General features: G+C 40.9%; 1 protein-coding gene across 1 annotated transcript; it reads right to left on the bottom strand.

Moving 5' to 3' along the window:
• Window positions 1-12,712: 12,712 nt before the first annotated feature.
• Window positions 12,713-18,092, bottom strand: BCL2L15 (BCL2 like 15). Its single transcript, XM_082834777.1, has 4 exons — window positions 17,826-18,092; window positions 17,387-17,508; window positions 13,390-13,614; window positions 12,713-12,751 (listed from the first exon to the last, which is right to left on the bottom strand). The coding sequence occupies exons 1-4, from the start codon at window positions 17,950-17,952 to the stop codon at window positions 12,734-12,736; spliced, it is 492 nt and encodes a 163-aa protein (XP_082690903.1). The 5' UTR covers window positions 17,953-18,092; the 3' UTR covers window positions 12,713-12,733.
• Window positions 18,093-21,536: the final 3,444 nt, after the last annotated feature.

The raw sequence follows: 21,536 nt of genomic DNA, 5'->3' as shown, positions 1-21,536 counted from the left end.
TCCCATTTTGGGGGCTGTCTTTTTGTCTTGTTTACAGTTTCCTTTGCTGTGCAAAAGCTTTTAAGTTTCATTAGGTCCCATTTGTTAATTTTGTTTTTATTGTAATTACTCTAAGAGGTGGGTCAAAAAAGATCCTGCTGTGATTTATGTCAAAGAGTGTTCTGCCTATGTTTTCCTCTAAGAGTTTTATAGTGTCTGGCCTTACATTCAGGCCTTTAATGCATTTTGAGTTTATTTTTCTGAATGGTGTTAGAGAGTGTTCTAATTTCATCCTTTTACATGTAGCTGTCCAATTTTCCCAGCACCACTTATTGAAGAGGGTGTCTCTTCTCCATTGTATAGTCTTGCCTCCTTCATCATAGATTAGGTGACCATATGTGTGTGGGTTTATCTCTGGGCTTTCTATCCTGTTCCATTGATCTATATTTCTGTTTTTGTGCCAGTACCATATTGTCTTGATTACTGTAGCTTTGTAGTATAGTCTGAAGTCAGGGAGCCTGATTCTTCCAGCTCCATTTTCCTTTCTCAAGATTGCTTAGGCTATTCGGGGTCTTTTGTGCTTCTAAACAAATTGTAAAATTTTCTGTTCTAGTTCCATGAAAGATGCCATTGGTAGTTTGATAAGGATTGCATTGAATCTGTAGATTGCTTTGGGTAGTATAGTCATTTTCACAGTATTGATTCTTCCAATCCAAGAACATGGTATATCTCTCCATCTGTTTGTGTCATCTTTGATTTCTTTCATCAGCATCTTACAGTTTTCTGCATACAGGTATTTTGCCTCCTTAGATTGGTTTATTCCTAGGTATTTTATTCTTTCTTGTTGCAATGGTAAGTGGGATTGTTTCCTTAATTTCTCTTTCTGATCTTTCATTGTTAGTGTATAGGAATGCAAGAGATTTCTGTGATTAATTTTGTATCCTGCGACTTTACTAAATTCACTGATTGGCTCCAGTAGTTTTCTGGTGGCATATTTAGGATTTTCTGTGTATAGTATCACGTCATCTGCAAAGAGTGACAGTTTTACTTCTTCTTTTCCGATTTGGATTCTTTTTATTTCTTTTTCTTCTCTGATTGCTGTGGCTAAGACTTCCAAGACTGTGTTGAATAATAGTGGTGAGAGTGGACACCCTTGTCTTGCTCCTGATCTTAGAGGAAATGCTTTCAGTTTTTCACCATTGAGAATAAAGTTTGCTGTTGGTTTGTCATATATGACCTTTATTATGGTGAGGTAGGTTCCCCTCTATGCCCACTTTCTGGAGAGTATTTATCATAAATGGGTGTTGAATTTTGTCAAAAGCTTTTTCTGCATCTATTGGGATGATCATGTGATTTGTTTTTTTTTAAATTTACTTATTTTTGGTTGCACTGCATCTTTGTTGCTGTGCATGGGCCTTCTCTAATTGCAGTGAGCGGGCGCTACTCTTTGTTGTGGTGCACGGGCTTCTCATCATGGTGGCTTCTCTTGTTGTGGAGCACAGGCTCTAGGCACATGGGCTTTAGTAGCTGTGGCATGTGGGCTCAGTAGTTGTGGTTCACAGGCTGTAGAGCACAGGCTTAGTAATTGTGGTGCACGGGCTTAGTTGCTCTGCAGCATGTGGGATCTTCTGGGACCAGGGCTTGAACCTGTGTCCCCTGCATCGGCAGGTGGATTCTTAACCACTGTGCCACCAGGGAAGTCAGATCATGTGGATTTTATTCTTCAATTTATTAATATGGTGTCTCACATTGATTGATTTGCGTATATTGAAGAATCCTTGCATCACTGGGATAAATCCCACTTGACATGGTGTATGATGCTTTTAATGTGTTGTTGGATTTGGTTTGCTAGTATTTCATTGAGGATTTTTGCGTCTATGTTCATCAGTGATATTAGTCTGTAATTTTCTTTTTTTGTGATATCTTTTTCTGGTTTTTGTATCAGGGTGATGGTGGCCTCATAGAATGAGTTTGGGAGTGTTCCTCCCTCTGCAATTTTTTTGGAAGAGCTTGAGAAGGATAGGTGTTAGCTCTTCTCTAAATGTTTGATAGAATATGGCTGTGAAGCTGTCTGGTCCTGGACTTTTGATTGCTGGAAAAAAATTTTTTTAAAGGACTCAACTCTTTGTTTTTTTGTTTTTTGTTTTCTTATTTTTGGCTGCGTTGGGTCTTCATTTATGCGTGCAGGCTTTCTCTAGTTGCAGCGAGTGGGGCTACTCTTTGTTGTGGTGCACGGGTTTCTCATTGCGGTGGCTTCTCTTGTTGCAAGCACGGGCTCTAGGCACGCCAGCTTCAGTAGTTGCAGCATGCAGTCTCAGTAGTTTTGACATGTGGGACCTAGAGCATGCCAGCTTTAGTAGTTGCAGTGTGTGGGCTCAGTAGTTGTGGTGCACAGGCTCTAAGGTGCATGGGCTTCAGTAGTTGTGGCTCGTGGGCTCAGTAGTTGTGACGCACGGGCTCTAGGAATAGGCTCCACGGGCTGTTACGGGCTTAGTTGCACCACGGCATGTGGGATCTTCCCGGCCTAGGGATTCAACCCGTGTCCCCTGAGTTGGCAGGTGAATTCTCAATGACTGCATCACCAGGGAAGTCCCGGCTGGAAGATTTTTAAACAGTTTCAATTGCATTACTTGTGATTGGTCTGTTTATATTTTCTATTTCTTCCTGGTTCAGTCTTGGAAGGTTGTACTTTTCTAAGAATTTGTCTATTTCTTCCAGGTTGTCCATTTTATTGGCATATAGTTGCTCATAGTATTCTCTTATGATCCTTTGTATTTCTGTGGTGTCAGTTTTAACTTCTCCTTTTTCATTTCTAATTTTATTGATTTGAGTCCTCTCCCTTTTTTTTTCTGATGAATCTGGCTAAAGGTTTATCAATTTTGTTTACCTTCTCAAAGAACCAGCTTTTAGTTATATTGACCTTTACTGTTGTTTTCTTTGTTTCAATTTCATTTATTTCTGCTCTGATGTTTATGATTTCTTTCCTTCTACTAATTTTTTTGTTGTTGTTCTTCTTCTTTCTCTAGTTGCTTTAGGTGTAAGGTTAGGTTGTTTGAGAGTTTTCTTGTTTCTTGAGGTAGGATTGTATTGCTATAAACTTCCCTCTTAGAACTGCTTTTGCTGCATCCCATAGGTTTTGGGTTGTCGTGTTTTCATTGTCATTTGTTTCTTGGTATTTTTTTATTTCCTCTTTGACTTCTTCAGTGATGTCTCGGTTATTTAGTAGCATATTGTTTAGCCTCCATGTGTTTGCGTTTTTTCCAGTTGTTTTTTTTTTCTGTAATTGATTTCTAATCTCCTAGTGTTGTGGTCAGAAAATATGCTTGATATGACTTCAGTTTTCTTAAGTTTACCAAGGCTTGATTTGTGACAGAAGATGTGATCTATCCTGAAGAATGTACTGTGTGCACTTAAGAAAGTGTATTCTGCTGTTTTTGGATGGAATGTCCTATAAATATCAGTGAAGTCCATCTTGTTTAATGTGTCATTTAAAGCTTGTGTTTCCTTATTTATTTTCATTTTGGATGATCTGTTCATTGGTGAAAGTGGGGTGTTAAAGTCCCCAACTATAATTGTGTTACTGTCAATTTCCCCTTTTATGGCTGTTAGCATTCACCTTATGTATTGAGGTGCTCCTATGTCGGGTACATAATATTTACAATTGTTATATCTTCTTCTTGGATTGATCCCTTGATCATTATGTAGTGTCCTTCTTTGTCTCTTGTAATAGTCTTCATTTTAAAGTCTATTATGTCTGATACGAGTATTGCTACTCCAGCTTTCTTTTGATTTCCATTTGCATGGAATATCTTTTTCTATCCCCTCACTTTCAGTCTGTATGTGTCCCTAGGTCTGAAGTCAGTCTCTTGTAGACAGCTTATATATGGGTCTTGTTTTTGTATCCATTCAGCCAGTCTGTGTCTTTTGGTTGGAGCATTTAATCCATTTATATTTAAGGTAATTGTCAATATGTATGTTCCTATTATCATTTTCTTAATTGTTTTGGGTTTGTTTTTGTAGACCTTTTTCCTTCTCTTGTGTTTCCCACCTAGATAAGTTCCTTTAGCATTTGTTGTAAAGCTGGTTTAGTGGTGCTGAATTCTCTTAGCTTTTGCTTGTCTGTAAAGCTTTTGATTTCCCTGTTGAATCTGAATTAGATCCTTGCTGGGTAGAGTAATCTTGGTTGTAGGTTTTTCCCTTTCATCACTTTGAATATATCCTGCCACTCTATTCTGGCCTGCAGAGTTTCTGGTGAAAAATCAGTGATTACCTTATGGGGATTCCCTTGTATGTTATTTGTTGCTTTTCCCTTGCTGTTTTTAATATTTTTTCTTTGTATTTAATTTTTGTTAGCTTAATTAATATGTGTCTCAGCATGTTTCTCCTTGGGTTTAACTTGTATGGGACTCTCTGTGCTTCCTGAACTTGGGTGGCTATTTCCTTTCCCATGTTAGGGAAGTTTTCGACTATAATCTTAGAGACAGGTCTCTCAGATTGTCTTCATTTCTTTTCATTCTTTTTTCTTCATTTTGCTCCATGGCAGTTATTTCCACTATTCTATCTTCCAGTTCACTTATCTGTTCTTCTGCCTCAGTTATTCTGGTATTGATTCCTTCCACTGTATTTTAAATTTCACTTATTGTGTTGTTCATCACTGTTTGTTTGCTCTTTAGTTCTTCTAGGTCCTTGTTAAACATTTCTTGTATTTTCTCGATCCATGCCTCCATTCTATTTCCAAGATCCTGGATCATCTTTATTACCATTACTCTGAACTCTTTTTCAGGTAGACTGCCTATTTCCTCTTCATTTATTTGGTCTTGTCAGTTTTTACCTTGCTCCTTCATCTGCAACATATTTCCCTGTCTTCTCATTTTGTCTAACTTACTGTTTTTGATGTCTCCTTCCCACAGGCTTCAATGTCATTGTTCCTCTTGCTTCTGGTGTCTGCCCCCAGTGGTTGAGGTTGGTCCAGTGGCTTGTGTAGGCTTCCTGGTGCCTGTGCTCTGGTGGGTGGAGCTGGATCTTGTCCTTCTGATGGGCAGGGTCACATCAGGTGGTGTGTTTTGGTGGGTCTATGAGCTTAATATGACGTTAGGCCTGTCTGCTGATGGGTGGGTTTGTGTTCCTGTCTTGCTTGTTGTTTGGCATGAGGCATCCAACACTGGAGCCTGCAGGCAGTTAGGTGGGTACAGGTCTTGGAGTTGAGATGGAGACTTCCTGGAGAGCTGTTGCTGATTAATATTCCCTGGGGCCAGGAATTCTCTGGCAGTCCAGCGTCCTGGACTCTGGTGCTCCCACCCCAGAGGCTCAGGCCCAACCCCTGGCTAGGGAACCAAGATGCTGCAAGCTGCAAGGCAAAAAAATAAATAAAATAAGGTGGGGGGAAGAAAACAGACTAACAAAACCCAAGACAAATAGCAAAGACAAAAACAAACAAACAGTAACAACAACAGTTTAAAAAAAAGGAAACAAAGGAACAAATAAAACCCAAGACAAATGGTAAAAGTGAAACCAAACAAACAAAAACAAAAACTAGAAGCACACACACATACAAAAAACGAAACAAAAACAAAGGAAACAAAACACAAGAGAACAACCAGACAAATAAGAGAACCCAAAAAACGAGATCAAACAATTAAAAACAAAACTAACAAAAACAAAAAACAAGAAACAAAAGCAAATGCACACACACACAAAAAGCAAAGAAAATATAAAACAAACACAAAAATGATTTTTAAAAGATTAAAAACAAAACATAACAAGGAAAAAACAGAAAACACCAAAAAAGAAAAGTAAAAGCAGAAAGTAAAAAACATAATAAAAAAATTTTAATAAAAAATAAAATAATAATTTTAAAAAACAGAACAAAACATTAAAAAAATAGTAATAATAATATTTTCCTGGGGTCTCAGCTGTCAGTGTCCTTGCCCCCACTGTGAGTCACAGCCAACCTCCACTTCCCTAGGAGGCCTCCAGTACCTCTGGGTAGGTCTCTGGACCCACTCTGGGCACTGTGTCAGTAGCTCAGACTCTGACCTGGCCCAACTGTCGCTTGTATTTGCCCCCAGTCTCAGTTGTGGGAACACTCACTGTCCATTCAGATATTTCATATATGCAGGGTTTACCAAGCTGATTGCAGGGATTTAATCTGTGACTTGTGCAGCTGCATGTAAAGATTTTCATTCCTCTTCCTTAGTTGCCCCGTCCCTTGGGCTCAGCTGTGATTTTAGTCCCAGTTCTGCACATGCGCCACCCACAGGGGTCTGCTCCCGAAGCTGCCCTGGAGCACTCGGGACTGCCCTGGTGACGACAAGATGTAGAGGTGGCATGGCTGCTGGGGTTGTGGGAGCCCCGGCAGTGACAGGTGCACAGGGTTTGGGGGCTTGGCAGCTGTGAGAGATCCAGTCCTGTCAGTGAGGAGGTGCCCGGGGAAGCCGGTGGCCATGGGCATGAGAGATCTGGCCCTAGTAGGAGCCTTTCCCAGCACTCAGTGGCCATTGTGAGAGGACCAGCCCTGGTGGAGGCCCTTCCTAGTGCCCGGGAGTAGGCACAAGAAAGCCAGCCACAGTAGGGGCTTCTCCTAGCACCTGGTGGCAGGTGTGTGCGTGCAGCCTCTGTGGAGACCTTTCCTAGCACTTGGGGGGACAGGGGGTGGCGCATGGGAAGAGAGAAGCTGCAATGGCGGCTCCACCCCCTGCGTGTCACTCAACAGTGGCACCTGGCTTCTGTGGCAGTCCAGGTTTCCTCCATAAGCATTCCGGTTGCAATTGCCTCCCTCCTGTCCCCTCAGGCTGTCTCCTCACAGCCAACAGCAGTTTTCTCCCTGGGTTTGCTCTCCAATACCCACATTCCAGCTCCCAGCCCTTGTGCACACCAGCAGACACATGTCCCAGTCTGGGGCACGCAGGGATGTGGCACAGACCATCTGTGTAGGTCACACTCTGTCCTGCCCTGGCTGCCACAGACCAGCCATTTCACCCTCCTCTGACAGCCTCAGATGTTCCCCTTCTGTCCCAACTGATTTCCATGTTGGTGAGGGGCCTTCCCCAGATGTAGGAACCTCTCCTCTTCCTCAGCTCCCCACCAAGGGGCACAAGCCCCACGCTGCTTCCTCTCCTCTTTTTCCCTTCTTTTTTCTTTCGTCCTACCTGGTTATGTGGGGATCTTTCCTGTCCTTTCCAGTGTCCAAGGTCTTCTGATGGTGTTCAGCTGGTGCTCTGTGAGAATTGTTCCATCCGTAGATGTATTTTTTTTTTTCAGTTTAAAAATACTTTATTGCCAAAAATGCTAACCATCATCTGACAATGCAGGGTTGCCACAGACCTTCAACTTGTAAAAAACGCAGTATTTTCAAAGCACAATAAATTCAAGAGCAAGAAAATGAGGTACGCTTGTATTTCATTAGATTTCCTAATAGGTTCAACTAGTTAAAAACAGACTTAAGAACTAACTTGGTAACTGGTGAGAGCAGAAAGACATAGGCATAATAGAGAGTAGACCTGTAGTGTAGAGTACGCTCGATGTTATGAGCACCTGTCTATGTTTTTTTTTTAATTTTTATTTTATATTTGAGGATAGTTGATTCACAATGTTGTGTTAGTTTCAGGTGTACAGCAAAGTGATTCAGTTATGCATATACATATATCTATTCTTTTTCAAATTCTTTCCCAATTTAGGTTATTGCAAACATTGAGTAGAGTTATGTATGCCATACAGTAGGTCTCTTTTGGTTATCTATTTAAAATATAGTAGTGTGTATATGTCAATCCCAAACCCCCAATTTATCCCCCCCTCCACCTTTCCCCTTCGGTAACCATAAGTTTGTTTTCTAAGTCTATGAGTCTGTTTCTGTTTTGTAAACAAGTTCACTTGTATCATTTTTTTTAGATTCCACATTTAAGTGATATCATATGGTGTTTGTCTTTCTCTGTCTGACTTAACTTCACTTAGTATGATAATCTCTAGGTCCATCCATGTTGCTGTAAATGGCATTATTTCATTCTTTTTAATGGCTGAGTAATATTCCATTGTATATACGTACCACAATGGATTTTCATTATCCATTCATCTGTTGATGGATATTTAGGTTGTTTCCATGTCTTGGCTCTTGTAAACAGCACTGCAGTGAACATTGGGATACATGCATCCTTTCCAACCATAGTTTTCTCTGGATATATGCCCAGAAGTGGGATTGCTGGATCATGTCCTCTGTGTGTTCTCTCTTCCTCTCCCTTTGTAGGAAATGTGACTGGAAACAGTAACTCCACGTTTATTTCCAGCGGGCAGGTGATGAATTTCAAGGGCAACATCATCGTGGTCTACGTCAGTCAGAACTCACAGGAGGGTCCGGAGGGGCTGGGCAGCGGCACGGGGGAGCCGGTGGGCTGCCCGGTGCAGGAGGAGACCCCACCGTGCTGCAACTCGTTCGCTGGCCTTGTGCCGTGCTTCCCGGATACGTGCACGAGCCTCGAGGTGGGCCCAGGACTGCAGGAGCGAGGCACCCCCGGGCCCGACAAGGCCTTGCGGCCAGTGCAGGAGCAGGGGGAGGCTGAGGCCAGCGTGCCCGAGATGCAGCGCTGAGCAGCCGAGAACCTGCTGTGGTTCACAGCGCCCCTTGGAGCCTCGATGCAGCCGGGCAGGCGCAAACCTGCAGGCCTTCCAGCCTGCCCTCTGTGCTGCGCACGTCGGGAGCCTGTACATGTATTCTTTTTTTTTTTGCGGTACGCGGGCCTTTCACCATTGTGGCCTCTCCCGTTGCGGAGCACAGGCTCCGGACGCGCAGGCTCAGCAGCCATGGCTCACGTGCCCAGCCGCTCCGCGGCATGTGGGATCTTCCCAGACCGGGGCACGAACCCGTGTCCCCTGCATTGGCAGGCGGACTCTCAACCACTGCGCCACCAGGGAAGCCCTGTAGATGTATTCTTGTTGCATTTGTGGAGAGGCAGAAACTCCACATCCTTCTACTCCTCCACCATCTTGAAAAACCCCCTTGAGTTGGGTCTTGAAGATGTGAGTAGAGCCTGAGAAAAATGCTCTACACACATGTCGAGCCATAACAATAGAAAGGGCAGTTGGGGCCAGACCCTGGGGGAACTTGAATACCAGGCTGAAAAGTCAGGCTCTATTTGATGAGAAATGGAAAACCATTGTTTTTTTAAGACAACTTTATTGAGGTAGTATTGACATACAATAAACTACACATTTCAAAGTGGAGGTTTGATAAGCTTTGGCACGCGTACACAGTCATGACACCATTGCCACCATCAAGGTAATGAATATATCCAATTATCTTCAAAAGTTCCACTGAAAGATTTTAAGAGAATGATAATCAAAGCAATGCTTTGGGAAAATGATAGTTTTTAAAAAGTAAATGCCTCCTTCTGATACATTTTTTTTAAGTCTCAAAATCTTCTGTGGCATGTAAAATTTCAAAATGAATTATACCATATCAAAAACTGAATCAGAACAAGGGACAAAGAAATCACAGCTTTGGCCAGTTTGGTGGCAGTATATGGGACAGACTGGAATGGGGCAAGCTTGCAACAGGACAATCAGTTGAAAGCACAACTAGAAGGCTTCGCCAGTAGTCCAAGCAGGGACAAGAGTCCCTATAAACTCTTGTAGGGAGAGTCAGGACAAAAAGGAAGGAATACGTGAGAAAGACTAACTGGGGGAGTAGGACTGGAGGGAGGGAGAAGGGAAAAATGACAGGATTTGAGCTAGTTGGATGGCAATCTGGGAAAGTGTGGGGATAAGAAAGGTTGATAGAAATAAAGAATTAGAGTTTGTGGATATGGATTTAGCAAGAAGGAAAATAAGTCAGACATAGGAATCACTCACATTGAGGTGAAAGGTAAAGTAAGATTGGCTGGCCTTTGTGGGAGACAGAGTTAATGGAGAGAAAAAAGTCAAGCTAGAACTTTATGAATTCCAAACCACAGGGGCTCCAAATTGTTTAAGCAGTGCTTGAAATATTCCAGGTACTGGGCTAAGCCCTTGACAAAGTGTACTGTATCTTTTGTCCCTCACAATAACCCTATTATGGAAACATAGGCACAAAGAAATTGGATTACTTGCCCAATGTCACATGATTTGTCTATGGTGAAACTAAGTTGTTAAAATCAGACAACCTAAATGCCTTCTTGATCTCTGGGCTACAGTGTCTTCTTCTTGCAGCCCAAATCACTTCAGCATTCCTAGGATAAAGGGTGGCCTAACAACAAACACAACACCCAGGACAGAGCTGCTTTACCCATATGCCTGGTATACTCCCCAGGGGCACCATATCCTCTATCTCAAGATACTACAGTATAGGGGAGTTCCCTGGTGGTCCAGTGGTTAGGACTCTGTGCTTTCACTGCTGTGGCCTGGGTTCAATCCCTGACTGGGGAACTAAGATCCCGCAAGCTGTGTGGCATGGCCAGAAAAAAAAAATACTACAATTTATTTTTTTCCAGTTTTATTGAGCTATAACATTGTGTAAGTTTAAAGTATACAGTGTAATGATTTGATATACATATATAGTAAAATGATCACCATAACAAAGTTAACATATCCATCACCTCACATAGCTACAATTTGTGTGTATGGTGAGAACTTTAAAAATCTACTCTCTAACAGACTTTTAAATGTACATTACAGTATTGTTAACTATAGTCACCATGCTGTACGTTACATCCCCAGAACTTTTCATCTCATAGGAAGTTTGTACCCTTTGACGACCTTCACCTGTTTCCTCTACCCCACCCCACCCCCCACCCCCTGCCCCTGGCAACCACCGATCTGCTCCTTATTTCTATACCATTCAATTTAGATTACACTTGCTGAGAATTAGTTCAAATGCATAGAGAGAAGAATTTTATTTCAGGAACAGAACAGCATTAGTCAAAGTGAAAATAATGACTTCACTTAAGAGGTCAAATACCACAAAACTCACCATGCTGAGTTTACTGTAATGTAAGGGACAAAGGAATACATCAAGTGTCTTAAATTGGTAGCAAAAACAGATAATTTCTACTAAAGAGAAACATGAAATCTCATTTCTGGATTACTAACCTAATTGTGATTTATCGAAGAATAGAGGAAATAGCATAACTTGAAAAAGTCAGAATACATTAACAGCACTACAGCTTTATTTCTGTGTATCTAGGGGAGCCAGATGGCTGGCTGGGTGAAGGGAGGGGATGTGGTTAACTTTGTTAAACTTTAGCCAAAGCCATTAACGCCTCTCTTAGAAAAATAGGTATAGTAATGCTTTAGTAGTGATTTTCTTCTTGATGTTCAGGTAAATCGTCTGGTTTGGGGACTTAGAGATGAAGAAGTCTCTATTTGATGACTGCTTACTAATCTATGAGATTATTAAGAACTGCTATGAGATACACAGACCATAGAAACCATATGTTTTATCTCCAATCACTTGTGGCAGGGCCAGGGAAATGTATACCTTCTATCGAATTCTCAGGAGTCACAGAGCTCCTTTTGCCAAAGGTTCTAAAGAAAGTGTGGACTATGCAAAAACTAACAAACACTCAGACTAAATTCTGAAAAAGGAGTTATCCTATCTACAGCTCTGTTTGGAATTATCATGATTGCAACAGAGTTTAAATTACACAAGGAGAAATGTTCATTTAGCTTTAGAGCAGGGGTCTGTAAACTTGAAGGGCCAGATAGTAAATATTTTAAGCTTTACAGACAGGCTATATGGTGTCTGCTATAACTACTCAACTCTGCTGCGGCGATGCTAAAACAGCCATAAATAATATGTAAACAAGTGAGTGTAGCTGCATTCCAATAAAACTTTCTTTACAAAAAAAAATTTTAAAAGCGGTGGGCTGATTGGGCCTGTGGGCGCTAATTTCCCAACCCTTGCTCTAAAGTGACGGTTCTCAAAATTTATGTGTATATTAGAATCACCAGTGGATCTGATTAAAAAGTTAGGAACCTGGGCCCCAGCCCTCCCCTACAGAATCAGAATCTCTAGAGGATGGGGCCTGGAAATCAGCAACATATAAGGTCACATGCAAGTGGTATGTAAACTGTACTTTGAAAAACACTGTGGTATGTAGCTAGCCTCATCTAAGCTGGGATGGCCCTGCTGCCAGAAGTGGGCCAGCACTTCCTGCATCCTGTGGCAATAAAAATGCAGCAACTGTTTTATTGCTCTTTGGCCTTCCTAGTAGAAGAGCAGATGAACAAAGTGCTATTTTTTTTGCTTCCAGTCTTGAAAATACATAAAATAAGTTGGCTCAGGTGAAATTAATATGAGATTTAGGTTATGAATTTAAAAGAAAATCCTCAACTTAAAATAACAAGGTTTTCTAACCAAAGATCTCCCTGAAACCCTTTAGACTGCAAAATTAGTAGACAAGATCCTTACCAGAGGACAGGACTAAATCTGAAGGAATGGTTTACTGTGTGTTCCCTTTTCCCCACAGTATCTCCAGCAAATGCCTGCCCTGTTGCCTGGAATTCCACTACTGATGAGTCACTACTTTAAGTCTGGGAGGTCTTTGCTTCAACAAAACCTCATTAAAACTCATGTAAAAACAGAAAGTATAAAATCTCTACAGACCTCTGGGAGCTGCTCCTAACTTTAACAATCAGTAGAAAACAGGTTATTCAGCTAAGTTCAGTTCTGTCCAAGAGAAAGAAGGTTTTGATTTGGTTGTTTCTGTTTTAATTGCCAGAGATCTATCACCCGATCAGTCAAAGAAGATCAAAGTTTTTCAGGCTGGAAAACAGCTCCACCTCTTCTTCAGCTCTCCAGATTTTCCTAGGAAGGACAATGAATATCCTACAGTCAAAGGAATGGTCTTCAGGAACTCCCTAAAGAAGCCAGAGTGACCCACAGATAACTCCAGGGAAGAGAGCTCTTACTAAGGCTTCTGCTGATCTTGGAAATGAAGGGGAGTGCTCTAAGAGAGCAGATGTTCTAATGATTACTAAGACATGGACTTAGAATGCCTCCTACCGTTACCACTACAGCAGATGTCACTAACTGTTTTTTTGTTAGATAATAGTAAGATGATTCTGAACTTCCTCAACACACACCCAAAAGATGTTAGGGAAAAAAGACCCAGAAATTTACCAGTAGAGCAAAGTCACACTGAGATTAGAACTCCACCACTAATATACTTCATAGATGATTATGCACAGGAAGTGGAAATTAGCTTGACAAGTAAGCAGTCAACATTTTAGGCAGCCTGGCTCTGGGGTCCAAGACCCACTGGCTGAGCTTCTGACTCCTCCCCTTTTCCATGGCAAAAAAATCCCGGCATTTTCAGCAAAGTTGGAAGGCCAGTTTCCCTGCATGGTTTCCAACTGATGGCAAGAACCATGAATTGGAGTCCCAGAGATTAGTACAAAAACAATGCAAATGTCTAGCAAAGCCAGGGGCCCCAAAATACTTACCCAACCTCCCTGGCCCTGGATATACTCTCGGATGGCAGTGTTCCCAATGATCATATTTGTCATGGGTGTAGCCACCTGTCTTGCCATCTCAGGAGTCATACGGACCACACATTCAAGAAGTTTCACTGACACTGCCAGAAAGGCTCTCTCATAAGCCAAGCTGGAATCCTGGGCACACCAGGCCTTGCTGAGAGAATTAACTGTGTCCTGAAGTATAGCTCCTGCCTGGGGTAAGATATGAGATCTATCAGTGGAGTATCACTGAAAAAGTACAGTAGGCTGCAGGTGTAGGAATCCAATAAAGCAAGTGTTTCTCAAAGAGTGGCAAGTGCACATTGGTTGTATCTAAGGTAATCTTAAGAAGTAGATGGGTATAATTCAAAAAGAGTCATGTACCACAATGTTCATTGCAGCTCTATTTACAATAGCCAGGACATGGAAGCAACCTAAGCGTCCATCCACAGATGAAAGGATAAAGATGTGGCACATATATACAATGGAATATTACTCAGCCATAAAAAGAAACGAAATTGAGTTATTTGTAGTGAGGTGGACGGACCTAGAGTCTGTCATACAGAGTAAAGTAAGTCAGAAAGAGAAAAACAAATACCATATGGTAACACATATATATGGTATCTAAAGGGAAAAAAATGGTCATGAAGAACCTAGGGGCAGGACAGGAATAAAGACACAGACCTACTAGAGAATGGACTTGAGGACATGGGGAGGGGGAAGGGGAAGCTGGGACAAAGTGAGAGAGTGGCATGGACATATATACACTACCAAATGTAAAACCAATAGCTAGTGGGAAGCAGCCTCATAGCACAGGGAGATCAGCTTGGTGCTTTGTGACCACCTAGAGGGGTGGGATAGGGAGGGTGGGAGGGAGACGCAAGAGGGAAGAGATATGGGGATATATGTATATGTATAGCTGATTCACTTTGTTATAAAGCAGAAACTAACACACCATTGTAAAGCAATTATACTCCAATAAAGATGTTAAAAAAAAAAGAACAGAAAAAAAAGAGAAGTAGATGGATAAACTTTTCTTACTTTAGTATTTTTAATTTATTGTAATGGGTATTAGAAAAAACCTAAGCAGCCAATCAAACCCATGATTTGCTCAGGATGAACAAAATGATTAAAGGAAAAACAAAATGATTTGAAAGAAAAATACCAACTACATCATAGCAGAGTTGGTCAAATTCTAAAGGTATGGCTTGAAGTCTGGGATATTCTAAAGTAAAAAATAGATTAGCTTTTCCTCTTTCTCTTTCCTTCCCCAAAAGTTCGATCCAAGAGTCATTAGATGGGGCTGAGTAAGGTCTATTGTGGTGTAGTGTAGGGGACCCATGGTGGTCAAAGCAGGGTGTCAGAACCTAAACAAGCTGAGAAGGGCATCCACGGTGAGAGTACCTAGATCCTGGTTTCCAAATAGCATTCTCCATTAAAAGAAACTAGAGCTTCCTGGCGAATGGCTAATTTCAGGCTGGGGCTTGGAAAATACAAGATCGTCTGTCAGAAATTAAAGAAGTGCTCAGAGAATGATAGGGACATGCCAAAAAGACACAATCCAGGTTGAAAGGTGGAAGCTAGGGCAATTTGAGCATACAGATAAATAATAATAGTAACAGATTACAACCCACTGAATAAAGTAGGAATTCATGGGTCCACGTTGATATAAAAAATAAATAAATGAATAGATTAAAATTTTGGTGAGAAATGGGGCATTTACATGGTTTCAAAGGACTTCCCTACAAGACACTTACTAATTAAAGGTGAAAAGATTAACTTGACAGTGAAGAAGCCTTGCAGACACTATTTTAAGTGATTAAAGTTAACACCAGTACTGGGACAAATTGAAATCTGCACCACTTGATAGGATGCAGTGAAATGAACACAGCAACACTTCTGTGCAATTCCTACCAAAGGTACATATCCTGTATCGATTCAAGAGGAAATATCAAACAAACCCAAGTTAAGGGACATTCTTCAAAATAATTGGCCCATAATCATCAAGGGTCAAGGTCATGAAAATCAAGGAAAGACTGAGGAACTATTCCAAATTGAAGTAGACGAAAGAGACATGACAACTAAGTGCAATATCTGATTCTGACCTAGATCCTTCTGCTATGCAGGTGACCCTTGAACAACTCAGAGGTTAGGGGAAACAATCCCCTGCATAGTTGAAAACCTACATATAACTTTACGGTTGGCCCTCCGTATCTGCGGTTCCACATCTGCAGATTCAAGCAAGTGCAGATCGTGTACTACTGTACTATTTATTGAAAAAAAATGCATATAAGTGGACCCATGCAGTTCAAACCTGTGTTGTTCAAGGGCCAGCTGTAAGTGAAAGTCTGAGAAAGTCTGTGCCACCAGGGAAGCCCCAAAATAATTTTTTTAATTAAAAAGTAAAAGTAGATCCAGCTACCAGCTACCTAGGAAAGCTTCAGTGCAAGCAATTAGGTGTGATAAGTCCAGTTCTGCCTGAGCTGCATTCAGTAGGAAGATAAAGCATAATGGTTAAGGGTGTGGTTCAGCACAGAGATACAGAGAATAGATTGGTGGTGACCAGGAGATAGGGCGAGGTCAAAATGGGTAAAGAGGGGACTTCCCTGGTGGCACAGTGGTTAAGAATCCACCTGCCAACGCAGGGGACATGGGTTCGAGCCCTGGTCCAGGAAGGTCCCACATGCCACGGAGCAACAAAGCCTGTGGGCCACAACTACTGAAGCCCGCACGCCTAGAGCCCGTGCTCCACAACAAAGAGAAGCCACTGCAATGAGAAGCCTACGCACCACCACGAAGGGTAGCCCCCACTCACCACAACTAGAGAAAGCCCACGTACAGCAACGAAGACCCAACGCAGCCAAAAATAAAATATTAATTAATTAATTTAGAAAACCAAGAAGAACCAAAATGGGTAAAGGGGGTCAATTTTATGGTGACAGAGAGAAACTAGACTTTTGGTGGCAAGCATGCTGTGGTGTATACAAAAGTGGAATTATAATGTTGTACACATGAAACTTATGTAAAGTTATAAAGCAATGCTACCTCAATTTAAAAAAAAAGTGTGATTCTGGAATCAGTCTGGGTTCAAATCCTAACTTCAACACTTACTAAATAATCTAATTACTTATTTCCCTATTCTTCAGTTTCCTTATCAGCTTAAATGGATACTAAGTCAGAAAATACTTTTTGAGGGCCTATTGTATATCATGTTCTGTTCTAGGTTGTGTGAATATAGCAGTGGACAAAATGGGTTAAATGTTTGCTCTCACAGTGTTACACACAGATGAGAGAGGTTGCACTGTGGATAACAGTTTCTATAATGCCTCATAGAGTGGTGTAAGGATTAAATGAGATAATAAATGTAAAGCATTTAGAATACTGTCTGGCACATGGTAAGTGATGAGTTAATATTAGCTGTCATTATTGATATTAATCAGCAACCTCTTCTAGAACATTGCCTATGGTATTTATATCCCATACAAAGTCCAGGAATCAGGACACTGATGAAAAGCCAGATACGCCCTAGTGGCTGCTGTACTTATCCTTAGTTGCGTCGGATTTGTCAAATGCCTATCCTTCCTGTATATAATTTTATTGCTGGACCTTGAGGAAAAAAAGATGTCCACTACCAGCAAAATAAATATTAAAACAGGTGCATAAAAGAATAAAATGCTTTACCAAGAATAAAATGCTATATATATGCTCTATGCCATTAAGCACAGCTCTGATGAAAAACAAATAGAAACAATCTGAAGGCTGATCAGCCTATGCCAAAAGCTCTCCACCTCAATACGACCTAGGCTTTGATTAACTGCTAAAGAATCGGCAGTTGAAGAATTCCTGCTGTATCTCCTTGGATGCATTAAGCCCCCAAATCTTTCACAGAACATTTCTAGTCACAGTCATATAGGAGTAGTAAGAGAAGGATATCTGAAATAGAAAAAAAGCAGCAAACAATAGAAGGAAGTAGCAGAAACTTGACCTGTCCCTGAATGGTTTCTGCGATGATGTTTTTGGCAGAAGCTTCCAATTCTCCATTGAACTTGTCACCCAACATCCGAAGGCGACCAGCAATGATGGCCACATCAAAAGAGCAGACCTCTCCTAAAACAGAGGGAACACAGGCACATTTGTCACAATGCTTGAAGGGATGGCAAGTCCCAGGAATCTGGGCATTGAAAAAAGTTCTCTAGACTTTTTAAACAATTTGGGCATCATTCTCTCCCAAGAAAATCAATATTCTGTCAACACCAATAGAAGACAGAAAATCTCCCTTCACTGAGAATCTCTTTCCCTTCTATAAAGACTTCAGATATTGCTGAAAGCTTAGAGCTTACCTTTTGAAACTTAAGAAGAAATAAGTAAGAATATTCAGATTCTCTTGTTGATCTGCAATTACCACCTCAGGCCAGGAGCCTTACCTGAATCTACTTCGTCTGCACAACGTAGGGTCCGGTTAGCAACCTGACAAGTGGGACCTAAGAAGTCTGTAAGTAGAGAGTCTATAATGCATTCCGTTTGCTCCTCAAAGGTTCGGGGACTTTTCATTTTAGGTGTTTATGGCCAAGTTTTGCTTTTCTACAAAACAAAGCAGTTTTCAGCTCAGAAGGAAGTCAGAAACACTGGTAAACCAGATGTGTCCCTCTTGTAAAATTTCTTAATGGGACATGGAGTCCTGGAGCCTTTCCCACCACCTGTCTTCAAAACAGCTGCTCAGAAAGATGGGACTTCTCTGAAGAGCTCACCCACACACAGCTAGGGAGGTTTGTTGAAGACTTTCAGTTCCTTATCTCAGAGCCACACCCAAGCCAGTACCTAGGGTTAATGAATAACTTTAATAGTTAGATAGCCAATCTAGAACTGAAAGAGTCAAGGAAGAGCTCTTGGGCAACACTGAGAAACTTCCTGCTGGGTTCTGGGTATGGTGTAATTTAAAGAAAGAAATTTTGAAGTTCTATTACACAAGCATTCAACTCCTGACTATGGCATTCGTTTGCCACTATCACACACCGATTACTTACTGAGTACCAGTGTGTAAGAAACTACACATACTTGGCACTATAAATAACCCAGAAAAACGACACAGATACAGTTCCCATCCTCATGGGGTCATACTTCAGCATGAATGACACATATTAAATGACTAATCATATAATTTCTTGTGCTTATTAAGATATAGTGTGTTACTACAGTGTATAATAAGGAAACAAACCTGGGGGTAAGGAAGGCTTCCTTGAGTGGTAACATCTGAGATGAGCTCTGAAGGACAAGCAGGGATTCATTAGGCAAAGAGTAGGAATAAGACCATTCCAGATGGAGGGTATAGGATATATAAAAGCTGAAAAGATGAATAAAAATTTGGGCATTTGAGGAATTGTAAATGGGGACAACACAAAGTATTTCACAGGGAAATAACAAGGATTAAATAAGATAATGTTATGTGGAATGACCCAAGAGTATCTGACACACAGCAAGTGTTAAATATCTTCCTTTTAGCCCAAGGTCTAACGACCAGGATTAAAAGGGATCTGGGATATCTCTAATAGAATTAATTGGGATTTTCCTAATAGGGTTGGACTCCATTGTCGTTTTACAGGTTCTCAGGATTGGACACTTCATAGTGGCTGCCTTCTTAATGTAACTACACCTAGATTCTGGGTTTGTATCTCAGAAGCAGCACTCAAACCTATCAGCCCTTCCAGAACTAGTGAACTAATAAGAGATTCAAGCATAAACAGTAAGTTAGTTGTTCAAAGTGGAATTTCTAGCTTGCAAGATAATCAGAGCCAATCTTCTGCTTTCTATTCCATTCTAAAAAAAAAAAAATCATAAATTCCTTTCAGACTAGGAACAGGAATTATGTAGCTGAAGGGCCATTTTTATTTGTCATTATCAATCATTAGGGCTGAAACTTCAGTTTCTACTAAATAGCCTTCAGACCTCTAATGTCAGAGATAATTCTAGGTCAACCTCCTTTCACACTAGAGTGAGCCACTGACAAGTTAAGGATTCCAACAAGTACATTTACGACATACTCCCAAAATAATACACAAAAATAAAAACAAAAAATTATAAGATACTATCCAACTGGTGTTAAATAGCTTGCCCAAGGTAAGCGGCATCAGTAAGTGGCAGAATAGAAATTTAAAACCAAGTGTGTCTTACCATTAACAATAAACCTTTTCCCACAATAATAAACCACCTTCCTCATTTCACTACTGATATGCTTATGGGCAAATGCCATCTTGGGAATCTAATCTTTGCATAATCTTATCTATCCTTTGCATTATCTGTACAATCAATGTTGTAAGGCTACAGAAACAGAGTATACCCTTTATGAGCAATGTGGGGTAGAATTTCCTCCTTTGTTTATTTCTCTCCGGGCCTTCAATGTAGCACCCTCCCAACTACCCCTTCCCCTCCCTACGAACCCACATACCCTTCACTTTTGCAGTTCAGATATTGTACTCTTAATTATTACTGAAAATCGAGGCCAGAATTTTTTCACTATCACTTGCTTCTCTTGCTGTTCTGGCGATAACAACTAATATCCCTTTCCCAAAGCCTCATCTCATTATATCATTGGCTCAAAATCCAGGATCTTGTCATCTGTACCAGGTCCGCATGTGAATGAGGATCCTGGGGTACAGCTCCTCTCAACATGAAGACCTATAACTAAGAAAAAAAGTTCTTTGTCTCCCCTCCCCCAAACACCCAATATATGAGAAAGGGACAAAATAATTGTAACAGAACTCCCATTCAAAAAGGAGGAGGGAATGGAGACATTTAACAGTCGCTGGTCCATAGCAGTAAAATGATCATCAGGAACTATGCAAATGATTGCCTCTGTAATGTTCCAAAGCACCACTGTCATTGGCGGGCACTCATTGTATGTGTTACTATTTACCAACTAAGACAGACATTAGAAGGCCATTTTTCTAAAAGCAGAGTATCAACTACCCTCATGGATTTTAAAGATAAGCATCCACTTATATCATCAAACCATACATCTGCAGAGGCTAGAAAGCTCCTAGGGAGAAGGAATATTAAATAATTAACTTCATGGTATACTTAAGCTTTAGTCATTTTGCTTGTAAATTAGTAAAACCAGACTACAGTTAAGAGAAATCAGTTCTTCATTGAGATCATTTTAAAATTACACTTTTCAAAAGCAACAGTTTCATATTCTGCTATGCCCCCACTTCACAGAAAAGCAACCAGGTAGGGCTTAATCTTCTAAAGGCTCCAATAGTTGGGATCACTTCAGCAACATTCAATTGCTGAGCTGTACCTAATTTTCTTTAGGTCAATATTTCAATTATAGTCTTTAATTTTTTAAAAAGTCAATCAATTTACTCAGTTTCTACCACTTACATTCTGTTCCCTTGTAACACTTAAAACTGGCAGCACTTAGCACTTCGATTTTGTTTTAATACCTAATTAAACATTCACAGTTTAACTGAACAAGTCAAAACATGGAAAGCAGTTCTGAAGCTATTCTGATTCCCCTACTTCCAGTCCCTGGGGATCCATGGTCTAGATCAGACTTTTTCAACTGGGGGTGATTTTGACCCCCACAGTAACTTGGCAATGTCTGAAGACAGTTTTAGTTGTCACAACTAGGGGTTCTACTGGCATCTAATGGTATAGATTAGAGATATGGCTAATGATTATCCTACAGTGCATAGGAAAACCCCCTACAGCAAAGAATTATATGGCCCCAAATGTCAGTAGTACCACTTTTGAGAAACCCTAGTCTAGATGGAATTCCATCTATTGTCCTCTATGTGGTCAACACAATATAATAAAACACACTTCAAACACCAACCCCCAAACACCATCAGAATCTAATTACTTACAGCCATTCGTTCAATGCTATTTATTGAGTAATCACTATGTGGTCGGCACTGTAGAGATAGAAGGAAAGAAAGATAATCACTGTCCTTAGAAACTGTCTGGTTGAGACAGACAACTCACAAACCCAGGCCCTTGCCAGAAAACTCAGCAATGTTATCTACTCTTATTAAAAGCTTGGTTGAGAGAAATGATGGCGAAGCATTATTTGAAGGATATGCAGTCCATCTATGTATCTAGGTAGAAGAAGTCCTTAAATTAAGCTGGATGATATTTGG

The sequence above is a fragment of the Leucopleurus acutus genome (assembly GCF_964270905.1).
Source record: "Leucopleurus acutus genome assembly, chromosome: 2".
Classification (NCBI taxonomy): domain Eukaryota; kingdom Metazoa; phylum Chordata; class Mammalia; order Artiodactyla; family Delphinidae; genus Leucopleurus; species Leucopleurus acutus.
This window is presented reverse-complemented; position numbering and strand designations above follow the sequence as displayed.